Source organism: Osmerus mordax, chromosome 2 (assembly GCF_038355195.1).
Source record: "Osmerus mordax isolate fOsmMor3 chromosome 2, fOsmMor3.pri, whole genome shotgun sequence".
Taxonomy (NCBI): Eukaryota; Metazoa; Chordata; class Actinopteri; order Osmeriformes; family Osmeridae; genus Osmerus; species Osmerus mordax.
Genome location: NC_090051.1, coordinates 8,341,390 through 8,354,977, shown reverse-complemented (window position 1 = coordinate 8,354,977; position 13,588 = coordinate 8,341,390). Strand labels below are relative to the sequence as shown.

The 13,588-nt window shown below is 40.5% G+C and overlaps 1 protein-coding gene and 1 long non-coding RNA gene across 3 annotated transcripts; one reads left to right on the top strand and one right to left on the bottom strand.

Moving 5' to 3' along the window:
- Nucleotides 1-1,009: 1,009 nt before the first annotated feature.
- On the bottom strand, nucleotides 1,010-3,460 carry LOC136933820 (uncharacterized). Its single transcript, XR_010874843.1, has 3 exons — nucleotides 3,344-3,460; nucleotides 1,255-1,379; nucleotides 1,010-1,136 (listed from the first exon to the last, which is right to left on the bottom strand). It is a non-coding gene; the product is annotated as an uncharacterized lncRNA (long non-coding RNA).
- A 1,124-nt stretch (nucleotides 3,461-4,584) lies between these two features.
- On the top strand, nucleotides 4,585-9,853 carry dbi (diazepam binding inhibitor (GABA receptor modulator, acyl-CoA binding protein)). Of its 2 annotated transcripts, none has more exons than XM_067259674.1 (4): nucleotides 4,585-4,728; nucleotides 8,658-8,775; nucleotides 8,903-8,965; nucleotides 9,453-9,853. In XM_067259674.1, the coding sequence occupies exons 1-4, from the start codon at nucleotides 4,714-4,716 to the stop codon at nucleotides 9,524-9,526; spliced, it is 270 nt and encodes an 89-aa protein (XP_067115775.1). In that variant the 5' UTR covers nucleotides 4,585-4,713; the 3' UTR covers nucleotides 9,527-9,853. The 2 variants fall into 2 exon arrangements, with proteins under 2 accessions (XP_067115775.1, XP_067115769.1); XM_067259668.1 differs by lacking the exon at nucleotides 4,585-4,728 and adding an exon at nucleotides 8,281-8,331.
- The last annotated feature ends 3,735 nt before the right edge of the window (nucleotides 9,854-13,588 follow it).

Here is a 13,588-nt window from a genome sequence, read left to right as displayed (position 1 = left end):
AGTGTACAACACTCACGTTACAGCATGGGTATTCACACACATACTTGATGCTATCTACCTTTCCATTAGCACAGTAACTCAGCTGTTAGCTGCAGAGCTAATGTTACAGCCACATTCTAAGGGTAGCAAGCTAGGTAACCATATACAGTAAAGCTACAAAATGATATAGCGTTAGTTAACTTACTTGTCCAAGGTTATTAGCTGGACGAAAGAGAGTTAGTACTGTTCCAGAATTTAATTTCAGCAAGGCCAGTTTTGTATTAGCTCAAGTTGAGGAAACAGTCGTGGCTGAAGTGTTTGGCGCAGACATACAAAACAAATCTGCCTACAACAGAAGTTGTGTAGGCGCATTTCCAGAGAAAATAAAATTAAGATACTGGGTCTTCAGAGGCTCGGATGAAGGAACTGTAAAAAGATTTTTGTTTTCCTTTGTACATCCAAACTGAGCAAATGTAATGTTTTGTTTGTTTGCAAGCCATGTCTCTCGAGGATAAAAACACTTGCACGGTCGTAGCTCACTTTCTTATGCGCGGGCCAAATTCTCTGGGCGGGCAAAGCAGAGAGAGGGAAGGTAACCTTCCTCTTTGTTACGTCACAAAGAGGAGATTTTCAAACAGAGCAATTGAGCTTTTATTTTCTGAAAGGCGGAGAAGAACACCCAGGGCTTGGTTTACACCGATCGAAAATTCTAGCCACTGGGGGACCAAAGGCAGGCTAGGGGAACTCTTAATAATGTTAAATAACCTCCTAAAGTGAAGTCATGTCACCTTTAAGGAACAGTGACAAGGCAGCTATGTGGTACATGCACATGAGTTTTTTCTCCAAAGATATGGGATATGAAAGAGTTCTAGCTATCACAGTATATCAATTTCTTTATGAAATGTATAGAAAGTGTAATTCTGCAGTGTTTCATGTGCTTTGTAAAGAAAAACAAAATTGTGTATGGCTCAGTGAGAAAGGGGTGACATTATTTAGATCTCTCCTGAACTAGTCCTTCAATTGACACATACCTTAACCGTCGGTTCACTGTTCTTCTTGAGACACCCAAGATCTCCGCAATCTGTTTAGCAGAGAAGTTAGGACAACAACATCTGCAACTGCTCTTGGGCGATTTGGTAAACCGGCCTTCCTCCAGTCTGTCCTCCCATTCGAGGTACAAAAAGGTGGTTCAAGAGTTCAAGAGAAAAATGTTAGAGGCATCGTGTTTTGAATCTTGCTTCTTCAGATCATGTTTAAATATGACGAGTACATTACCACGTTGTTGTTGCTGATCGTTGGCTTCCCGAATTAACTCGCTGAGTAAAAGCATTTCATCAACCACTTCAGATTGAAGCAGTCGCCCTCTGCTCCAGCGAACGCTCGTCGCCATGATCTCCAACCTGTTAGCATGTCAAAATATATTAGTGGTAGGCTAACTACAACAAAGCTTGTTAAACAACTCTTTGAGATGCTGGCTTCAGTAACATAACCGCATTCAGTAACGCAATATTCAAAGCCTTATAAGGTCTAGTTTAACTGCGTTAATTTGAGCTTGCTCATTATTAAAGAGTTAGCACTACAAGTGTGATGACGAGTGGTAGTCTAACTACAACAAAGCTTGTTAAACAACTGTTTGAGATTGCTGGGGGGTATTCGTCGTAGCTCGCTAAGCGGTTTAGCGAGCTAATTTTCAGGCTAAGATAAAAAACGCCCCTCTTTTTGGTTAGTGGAAGCAACTTTCGATAAATCACCATAGTAACATATCAATTAGCACTAACCTGCTCCAGAGCAGGCTAACGTAAGTGTAGCTGGATAAGCTTGCCACACCCCCAGAAAATAACATGGCAGCTCCCTTTTTGAGAGACCCAGTTGACCAAGGAGCTATAATTTATTTCGATTAGCTTTCCATACCAATAGAGTTCTTCGCGATTGCCAAGATCCTTTATTTCACACGGATGAGTTCTTGTTTGAGCAATATCGATTCAGCCGACATGGACTCATTTATTTGCAAGACCTTCTCGGGCCGTACATTGCAAATATCACACGCCGCAGCAAGCTTTATGCTTTATTATGAGCTTATGCTGCTGTATGTGAATATGTAACGCTATGTTTTACGAAATGTCTTGTCTTATCTGTTGTGCCTGTGCTTTTTATATGTTTCACTGTGGGAGAGTGGGAAACGTCATATCGATTCCTTTTTATGTCTTGAGATGTGAAGAAATTGACAATAAAGCTACTTGAAACTTTAACTGTGCTTCAGACTGCATAGCCTTGAGGTTTTTTGCGTCAGGTAGGCTATAGGCTACATTTTTATACAGTATAGGCGATGCAGAAAACATTGTCAAAGCCGCAGCATGCGTTGCTGAAAGAAAAGTGTACTTGGCGCTTAACCAGCTGATGAATCAATTCATCATATTCCCTGGCCATGTCCCAGTCAATAACATCAAAGAGGGATTTACACATATGCCTACATGCATATACACATATATAGTACATGATATAAGCGCAGTAGCCTACATATATCCTCATAATTGTCTATGAATTCGTATCAATTAGATTCTCTTTGGCCTTGTTTTTATTTAGCCTACTTATTCTGAAAGAGTTGAGATCATTATTTTCGCTAGCAAGACCTCATTCGATTATTAATTTCCATTAAGCCTATACCAGCAGGCACAATTAAAGAAATGTGATCTGATTGATTGGGGTAATGAGGCACTTAAGATGAGCCTATACATTTCCCCAAAACTTTCGCATTTAGCTTATCGGCAATTTTTTCCCAAGCTGCTTGTTTTGCTCTGGCAGCGGTGGCGGTGTTTGACTTAGCCATGATAATATGCTTGTTGTCTAGAGACTCATTATAATAGTTTGCTCGGATGGCGAGAATAGCCTATCACCGCTCTCTCTTTCGTCTTTTCCGCCATCATACCGTTAGAAAATCACGGTTTTGGTGATCGACCTTTCCTGCCTTTTGAAGTAGGACGTGCACGTGCAATTTCCCTGATAAGTTTAGCCTGATTGAAATTAACCACATGATTTGGATGCGGATCAGCCGTTGACGAACCGATATTTGCTGTTCTCACTCATCTCGCTAATGTTAACGGGCTAAAGGGACAATTGATTAACTTAGCTAAAACCCTTACGACGAACGGGGCCCTGGCTTCAGTAACATAACCGCATTCAGTAATACAATATTCAAAGTCTTATAAGGTCTAGTTTAGCGGCGTAAATTTCAAGTTGCTCATTATTTAAGAGTTAGTTAGCACTAAGTGTGTTGATGAGAAGTCAGGAGCCCAGGAGGACAGGACTAGCCAAACAACTATACAAAACAAGTAACTTGGCTTAACGTTGCTAATTGATAGCTTACCTTGTTAGAACAGTCTGTATAGAATCCTGGTCATCTGAAGACAAATGTCGGGTACATGCTTCAAAAGTTCCGAAAGTTTGTGGTCTCATTTTCTGCTATTTGGCTCCACCAGAATTCGAAATCAACAAGGTATAGGTGTATCATTGCCACCTACTGGACTGAAGTGTGATACAGGATAAACCGTACAATTTTTCTTCCCACACAAATGGACTGTCCCAAATACTAAATGATAGCTACGTAAGAGCCCACATGATCACAGTAGAACTACGTACAGCCTAGCGCAGACACTAGGTCAAAATGGGGGGTGGCTATGTTGGTCCCAACCAATAGCATGGAAGCATAGATGGTCCAAACGTGTACAGACGTTAAAAATGTTAAAGACGTTAAAATGTCACGTCTGTACACGAACGACAATTCAGACGTTTTGGCACAGTTGGCCTTCCAAAAAATGGCACCGTGTCACGTGACACGGTTCGATTTGAGGCAAAAAAAACGCCGAAAGAGGCGAAATTACGCGTGGTTGACACACAGGGGCGTCTTAATACTTGCCCACTAGGCCTTCCATACTAGTGTAGCAGAGAGGCTGACTTGCAACCTCATGCTTTTGAGTTTGAATCTCCATTCAGCCTGTTGTTGTTGGTCAAACATGGTAATTTTGCTTTCTTGTTGTCCAACTCTTGATCTTCTACAATGTACATTTGTATAATATTTTGCGGAGGAACCCGCATCGCTGCTTGCAGCTATATTTTTTCTTATTTCAGTTGTTTATACACTTTTATACTGATCTGTGTACTATTATCTGTATACTTTATCTGTATTACTTTTCGAGCAAAAAAAAAAAAAAGAGTTTCGCGCTATCGCTTGCCTCACTACGCCACTGAGCACTTTCCATAGAAATAAATGGGGACGCCATCTTTGAAGAGCAGGTTCGCTGTGTCTACTGTATATAAGTCTATGGGTCTGAGTCCGCCTCATGAGTATTTACGACCGCCTTGAATCAAGGTCCTCTATTGGTCACAACCAGAAAATACATGTCAATGTGTCTTTGTTGTTCCGTTAACGCGTCCAAAAATGTCAGGTCAACACGACAAAAATGTACATGTTGACACGTATATTTTGGTCATGTCAACACGATTTTTGGACACGTTTGCTGCACTCATGGCTTTCCTTAAGCTCAGCGTAACTGCCCTATGTATGGCTTGAATGCTGTGCCACTCAGTAAATCTACCAATTGAGTGAAGGAGGCGTGATGAGGAGGTCGTTTTAACGGTGAAGCTTGCATAAAATTTCCGTTAGCTTGTAACAAGCTTGGTTAAGTGTTCTGCAACTTCACAGAAAGTAGGCATTCCATCAAAAAATCATCTGAAATCATGTCTGAACTTGAGGTTAGTAGCCATTTTTGATTGTTTTAGTTACTTTCAATTTAGGCTAGGCTATATTTCTGTTGCGGATCCTTTTGATTTAGTTACTAGACTCGGTAGACGGCGGTGTCCTAATTTTCTTGTTGCATTAGCTAAACAGTAGGCCTATTGTTTTTCGTTTACATGATGTAGGCAAAACAATGTGTTTACCAAACCTACTGCATGTAGCGTAGGTGTATCGGTTTTGAACAGTTATAGATTCGAACGAAATAAAAGGGACACCAACCTATCCTTCCAACATTTCGAGGGATCACAGCCATTTTGACATTGTGTGGACTATGACCACACTAGACTAATGCCACGGGCGATGATGAATGCTGGGTGTGTAAGGGGGGTGATTAGCAACCGTCGCTACGCCTAACAAATCAGCCAATCACTGCCACCGCTATGTCGCTATGTCTGCAAAGCTGACAATCGTTTCCACCACTACGTCTGCCATATATGTGGATAGCTAGGTCGATAAGAAGGCAGCTATAACTATCTATAACTATCTAGCCTCACCATTATGCCAGTGTTGTGCAGAAATTCTGCCATAATCACTTCCCTACCCTCACTCCTTGCCAGAATTCCACTACACTACGCGTGAACGCGCACACACTGTCTTTCTAGTAACCTACTGCTATGCGTAGAGTTGCGTTCCGAGGCGATTTATATTCCAGACACCCCAAACTGAGACTCATTTCCGGGAGGTGGCTTTGTCCTCTCCCCCCCCGGGACGCAATCAGGACGCGCGTAATGCACCTGTTTCAACCATAAATGATCATTGCACAGTGTCGCGCTCGCTCTAAATACAAAATCCCCGAATTCCGGGAGATTGTATAGCATTTGCGGGCGTCAAAAATGCAAAAATCATACTGTTTTTAAAATGCATTGCGAAATGCAATGCAAATGCGACGTTTCACATAACTGATTATGTAAGATAATGTCTACGGATTGAAAAACATCTAATCGCTGTTCTGCTACAGGGCTCGCAAACTGATAACTCCATAATGGAGAAAGTGTTCGTATTTTCACCAACGGAATTAAACTGAAATTGTGGGTTTTATAAGAAGCCTATTATCATTCTGTAGATTAGAGAGAACGTTTATATAACATGACGTAAAATGAGCCGTTCAGACACAACGGTAAAGAAGTCTCTCAGAGGATATGATGGTGTTGATAGTGAATAGAGAAAACAAATATTACATAATTTACAGTCAAATAGGGTTTGTCAGGAATCAGAGGGCAATCCTCTTTACAGAATCTCTCCAGATCATCAGTCCTACTCTCAATCTGATCTTCAGTTTAGCCCACAGGTTTGCAATAGGGTTAAATGAATTGCCTCTGTCAACCTTATCTATATAGGCCTAGGTTACAATAGCCTACGTTTTACTGCTGGTAAATTCCTAAATACTTTGATCAACTTCAAAAAGTCTAATGTAAATGGCTAAATGCTTTAGTTACAACAATATTTAGGGTTGTCAAGAATTGTGGCATGTGAGATAGAGCTGTGTTCATCTATGTTTAATACAACTAAATGTTGTATTTTCACCATGTATGCATTGCAGTAGGCTACTGTGTATGAGTTATCTTAATCTTGCACGCTTCCTTACCAATTTAACAATCCTAAAAACCAACTGCTACTTGAATCAACTAGTTATTGATGCAGCAATTCAGTATTTACTTTTAACCTACTGGGTGAGTAGTATTTTCCATACCTTCCAAAATCCCCCCCCCCCCCCCCCCATATATTGGGCCTAGAAGATCTGACACACCCCAAAATTATTTGGGTGGCTCCTCATGCCCTCTAAGTGTGCCATAAAAAGCTTTTGATACCCGTTGCAAAACATTTTAAGTTGGAAGGGAGTAGGAGTAGTAGGGAGTAGTTTAACATAACCCAATACATAAAATGAAAAATTTCAGTGCACTGGTTCGTGTGCTAAAACGATTAAATTTGCGACCATGCAGTTCTTCAGCGATAAAGTAAGCAAACAGCGCTTGATCGACCATGACTGACGTCAACGCAGTAAACCACAAGAAGCAGGAATGTCCGACTTTACAGAGCCGTTTTTAACTCCTCCCCGACAGCAAGTGGCAACTCTCGCCGGTCGTTTCATGCAGCCGCAACCGATGTCGAACATACCTAATGTTAGCTTTGCAGACAGGTTACATCTCACACGCGCTAATGAAATGTTTACAAAACATTACGTCGCCGCTATCAAAGTCCCCACACGTACTACGTTGCTACGTCGCTGACAACATGGACATTGTAGGCAAAGCTTGTCTACATTTTATGCTTTTCGGGAGTGCAAGGGCACTTGTCATCCCCCATAGGGTGTGGTGTGTCTTTCGACACTGCCCGTGGTGTTTCATGTGAGTGCCGATATATTTTCGTTACTTTGTTGTAGGGGTGGGCGGTATTGCCGGTTGTGCCATGATATGGATTTTGCCATATCATGGATATCACGATATATTAATAAATGTATAAAGTAAAGTGTTTCTGTTTGGTATAAAATATAAGCCAAGTCATACAGCTAGTTCAAATTTGTATCTTTTACAAAAAAAACATGCAGCATGGACACTGCACGCATTGTGCCAGCCAATGAAAGTCAACAAACAACCTAGCGTAACTCCAGAGAAAGCAAACATTCATTGGAGTAAACTGCTTTTGTTGGCAAGTGTAAGCAAGCGTTAATGATGTCTGAAAATAACTCCAGTGGGGTTGATTTGCCGGACGAAGAAGAATTGGTAAACAAAGGGGGCCTCTTCTGTCGTTTGGTAATGGTTTGGTTTCAAGTTATCAGACATCGACCAACAACAAACAGTAGCCTACTCTGTAAATTGTGTCGTCGAATTGTGCTAGCCAAAGGTGGAAACACTAGCAATCTTTTTCACCACCTGAAAGCCATGCATGTGCGCGAAAATGAATCTACCAGAATGCGTTTGACAAATCCAATGCCAGGTTGGTTAGAATTGTGAAATTTTTATTGTAGGCCAACAGAATCGAGTATTCAGCCATGTAATAATTGTTTATAGCTAGAGCTAACTCACTACAATTATGTAAGAGTTTTCTTGCGATCCCATAAACGTAGGCTACTGTTGAACGCGTAGGCTACTGAGAAGTCGCTCTTCCGTGGCAATTAAACACTGCAAAATTTGGAAAATTCAACTCATGCGACACACCGGAGTTACCCAATCCAAATCCGTCCGAGTGCGGTAGATTAGCCGCTGCAGTGCGGATTGCATTGTCATGACATTTTAAGAATAACTAATATATCGTGATATATACCGATACCGTCAGTTCTTACGAATTATACCTTGATAAACATTTTAGGCCATACCGCCCAGCCCTACTTTGTAGTCCATAAACAAGTTATTTTTAGGGCATGCTGGCAGCTATCTGTCAGGTCAGTGGTCGGGGCTAGAAACGTTGGTACTGTAGCATGAACGTAACTCTGCATTTTATATTATTTAATATTTGTATATTTTGGGTATGCCTATAGGCTACGGCAGTGGTTCTCAACCCTGGACCTCAGGGACCCCCTGTACGGCATGTTGGAGCAGGGAAATATCCATAGGCAATCCATAGTAGGCCTACTACACGAAAAATACCAGGATGACAGCTCAATTCTCAGAAACACTGACTATTTTGTACTATCATCTTGAAACAATATCACACCAACAACACAATACTTTTAATATACTTGTGTAGCCCACTTATCCTTTATGAATTAGAAAAGGGCCCTGAACATTAACTTTATAACTTATAATATCTTTCCATACATTTTAACAACCCTCAAATGTTTCCCCACACCAAATTTCCATTACTGTTGGTAATAATGGATGCATATATTACACAAAGCCTTATTACAATATAAAGATGTATGATGTATTAGCTTATGTTTTTACTCCAGACCAACTTCAAGAAGGCTGCAGAAGAAGTAAAGCAGCTTAAATCAAAGCCAGAGGATTCTGAAATGCTTAAGGTTTATGCATTGTTCAAGCAGGCCTCTGTGGGTGATGTCAATACCGGTAAGCCATCAGCCGCACTATTTGAGAGCTACCACCTCCTCCACATTTACTTAATTTACTAGGCCTCAAACATGAATGCAAAATAAACTTTATTAAAGTAGAAGCATTACTTGTTTATTTTCTGAAGCTCGTCCAGGTATGCTTGATTTCACTGGGAAAGCCAAATGGGATGCTTGGGAGAAAGAGAAGGGTATGTATCTTGTTTTAGCCAACCTTACCGCTATTTTAATATAATACTAAACCAGAATACTAGTGGTGAAACATTGGCTTCACAACAGGTGTGGGTGGGTGTATTTGTTATTGATAGATATTCGAATGCAGAGAAATTTACAGCTGGATCTGTTTTACAGTTTCTTAACATTTAACATTTAGTCATTTAGCAGACGCTCTTATCCAGAGCGACTTACAGTAAGTACAGGGACATTCCCCCGAGGCAAGTAGGGTGAAGTGCCTTGCCCAAGGACACAACGTCAGTTGGCATGAACGGGAATCGAACTGGCAACCTTCGGATTACTAGTCCGACTCCCTCACCGCTCAGCCACCTGACTCCCCTTACTTGCACTCCATATAATTTGAGAGTCCATTCTTAAAAAAATATTTGTTAATTACTTGCAGCACTACATTTTTCTATTATCACCTAATTTAGTTTTGCTTAATATTTATTTTCCTTTTTACAGGAAAGAGCAACGATACTGCCATGACTGAGTACATTGCTTTGGTAGAGGAGTTGAAAAAGAAGTATGGAGTATAAATCAGATTTTACCTTGCATGGTAATTCAAATCATGACTGCTAAGAGTGGAGCCCAAAACCAGTCCCTCAGAAATGCCTTAAACCCACTGGAATGGCCTTTGCTACAGCATATCAAATATGAACACCTAGTGTGCCACTAAGAAGCTATGTTTTGTGACCCAAGAGCCACTACAGAAAGAACCTGTACCAACTGTAATTAACTTTTTGGTGGTAGACCTGAGGAATTCTTTAAAGTCAAGCTTGTTATTACAGTCCAGTTGTTCCATATTTTACCTTTGGTTTAAATACTTTTTCTCTTCTCTAATAAAATGAATAGATTTAATTTTATTTGGACAATCACACTTTTTTCTGTCAACTATATCATGCATTCCATTTATGACATATTTGTACGTTCATCTTGCCGCTGCCAAGTTACTTTCTCATGATCAGAAGCATACCACCTCATCTGTAAAGCATGCCTGTCACTGGAACATGCTCTTGTCTTTGTTTTGTTTTTAATGTCCTTTATTACATTACATTTAGTCATTTAGCAGACGCTCTTATCCAGAGCGACTTACAGTAAGTACAGGGACATTCCCCCGAGGCAAGTAGGGTGAAGTGCCTTGCCCAAGGACACACCATCATTTTGCACGGCCGGGGAATAGAACCAGCAACCTTCTGATTACTAGCCCGATTCCCTAACCGCTCAGCCACCTGACTTTATCATTAGGAATAGAATCAGGAAAGTGTTCGACATGTTTAGTTCCATCTCAACATTTTAAATTGAGCTTTAAAGAGATCAACATTTTATTCATTATAACAATCATTAGGCTTAAACTAAGTTGGTGAAGTGAATGTGAACATGAATAGGTTGACAAAAACACATCTACACATTAATCTTAAATCTTGAAAAGTTGTCCCATTACAACATAATGGACCATGGTTGAAAGTCAAGTGATTAGGGACTGCTGACTCATGGCCAACCAGTCTTCTACTGTCATCAATCATTTTGTCCAATGGCTGATAAGGTAATCCTGAGGTGATGAATTGAAGTCACACAGTCCTGGAAATATAATTTTAAGTTATAAATGTTTAGTTCATGCAATATGTAGTCTTCATAAACTTCTAACATTATAACAGCTTCTTTTTTGAGACAATACGTTCTCTAGTCACAAGATAATACATGATATTACATTGACACTGACATTTGAACTAAAGCAATTCAATATTGCAATTTTCTATCTCCCCTCGCTAAAAAAAAAGAAACTAACAAGGTCAAGTTTTCCTAAGAGATGGTGATGAACTGTTTGTGGTAGTAGCCTACAACTTCTGCAATTGAAACTTTGCATCCATTCTCATTGAGATACAGCCTTGCAGCTCGGTCCGTGTACCTTGTGGCCATTGGTTTTTCTATTTTGCAACCCGTGTTGACAAACACAAAATAGGGCCGTAATATCGTTTTGTCACTTTAGTAAGTCGAACACACATTTAAGTATAACGGCTTGTTTTTGGTTGTTTTGTTTCATTTTGGAATAACGGAATAACCATATAACACAAATGGTATTACGAGCCATTTACTCGTTTGTTTGATTATTCCATATCCTTTATGCTGGTATCTGCAAAAAATGAAAAATAGCCTCGTAATATCGTTTTGTCCATTTTGGATGTCAGAACCAGATTATGGGGAAAGGCTTGGTTTCCGTTGTTTTGTTTCATTTTGGAATTACGGAATATCCATATAACACAAACGGTATAACGAGCCATTTACTCATTTGTTCGATCGGCCGTATTATGCATACTGGCACAAGTGAAAAAGAGAGAGAGGGGGAGAAATGTGAAACTATTGGGGGTGTTATTACTTTCGAACGCCAGAGGGCAGCAACGACTAGCTTTAAAAAAAATGTTCCTGTGATCTGCAGGCCTACAATCTTGACGACATGGCAGCAGGTTCTTTAGTAGAAGACACACACACCAAACTGAAGGCGCATGTTGACCGCGTTTGCTAGTTGCTGCTTCGTTAATACATCTTTGACGAACCCAAGTTTCTTTAATATATATTAGAAACATTACAAGACGGGGCTCCAGTGGGTGTTCAAACAAGGCCAAAAGTGCCAGACGGTATCAATCACACCCGTGCAAGTAACACTCCACGCCCCAACCCTCCCCCCACCTAAATTACTCTTTCAGTTCTGTTGTACGTCTTAATGAAGTGCATTGAGGCAATCATAGTAAGAAATTGAGGTCATGTGGGCTACCTTTGCAGTTTACATAGACACACAACTGACAGAGGCACTGTTGTGGATACTTTTTTCAAAGTTCTGATCATATTCCAAATTCAACTTCTTCAAAGTCCAAAAACAGTACGGAGCAGCAACGAGAGGGTTCCCAGGAAAATCTGATTTCCCTTTTGTCTGTGCTTCACCTTTTATATCCAACAAATTACACCCCTGAACTTTTAAAACAGATCTATTGGCCTACTACAATTGTAAATATCCTACGACTTCTGCTCCAATTGGGCCTTGATGCAATGCCATCGAATAGTTTCTGCTGTTTCTGCCACGTTTTTGGGGACTAACCAGGGACCAAACCAGTAACTTGTGCCCAGTTCCTCTATTCTGCCCTACTACATGATGGGTGTGACCTGTGAAGAATGATGGCACCATGCAATGGTGAAGGGCTATAACCCAGGGTTGATTGCAACTGGTGTTGGAAAACACATGTAGTAGGGCAGAATAGAGGAACTGGGCACAAGTTACTGGTTTGGTCCCTGGTTAGTCCCCAAAAACGTGGCAGAAACAGCAGAAACTATTCGATGGCATTGCATCAAGGCCCAATTGGAGCAGAAGTCGTAGGATATTTACAATTGTAGTAGGCCAATAGATCTGTTTTAAAAGTTCAGGGGTGTAATTTGTTTGATATAAAAGGTGAAGCACAGACAAAAGGGAAATCAGATTTTCCTTGGAACCCTCTCGTTGCTGCTCCGTACTGTTTTTGGACTTTGAAGAAGTTGAATTTGGAATATGATCAGAACTTTGAAAAAAAGTATCCACAACAGTGCCTCTGTCAGTTGTGTGTCTATGTAAACTGCAAAGGTAGCCCACATGATCTCAACTTTCTTACTATGATTGCCTCAATGCACTTCATTAAGACGTACAACAGAACTGAAAGCGTAATTTAGGTGGGGGGAGGGAGGGTTGGGGCGTGGAGTGTTACTTGCACGGGTGTGATTGATACCGTCTGGCACTTTTGGCCTTTTTTGAACACACACTGGAGCCCCGTCTTGTAATGTTTATAATATATATTAAAGAAACTTAATATATATTAAAGAAACTTGGGTTCATCAAAGATTTATTAACTAAGTAGCAACTAGCAAACGCGGTCAACATGTGCCTTCAGTCTGGTGTGTGTGTCTTCTACTAAAGAACCTGCTGCCATGTCGTCAAGATTGTAGGCCTGCAGATCACAGGATTTTTTTTTTAAAGCTAGTCGTTGCTGTCCTCTGGTGTTCGCAAGTAATAACACCCCCAATAGTTTCACATTTTTCCCCCTCTCTCTCTTTTTCACTTGTGCCAGTATGCATAATACGGCCGATCAAACAAATGAGTAAATGGCTCGTTATACCGTTTGTGTTATATGGATATTCCGTAATTCCAAAATGAAACAAAACAACGGAAACCAAGCCTTTCCCCATAATCTGGTTCTGACTTCCGAAATGGACAAAACGATATTACGAGCCTATTTTTCATCTTTTGCAGATATCAGCATAAAGGATATGGAATAATCAAAACAACGATTAATGGCTCGTTATACCATTTGTGTTATATGGTTATTTCATTATTCCAAAAAAAACGAAACAACCAAAAACAAGCCGTTATACTTAAATGTGTTTTCGATTTACTAAAGTGACAAAACGATATTACGGCCCTATTTTGCGTTTGTCAACACGGGTTGCAAATTAGAAAAAACAATGGCCACAAGGTACACGGACCAACTACCTACCACCTCATGCTCAAGGTGAAACAACTGAAAGTTTGGAAAAAGAGCGAGAGGAGCTCCTAAATGAAGTGAAGAAAAGAGACAACT

Coding starts and splice junctions, on each gene's coding strand:
- dbi (XM_067259668.1), top strand. CDS start 8,296: ATGTTGGAGCAGGGAAATATCCATAGGCAATCCATA. Junction 8,332..8,657: donor ATATCCATAGGCAATCCATA/GTAGGCCTACTA, acceptor TTTTTACTCCAG/ACCAACTTCAAGAAGGCTGC. Junction 8,776..8,902: donor TGTGGGTGATGTCAATACCG/GTAAGCCATCAG, acceptor TATTTTCTGAAG/CTCGTCCAGGTATGCTTGAT.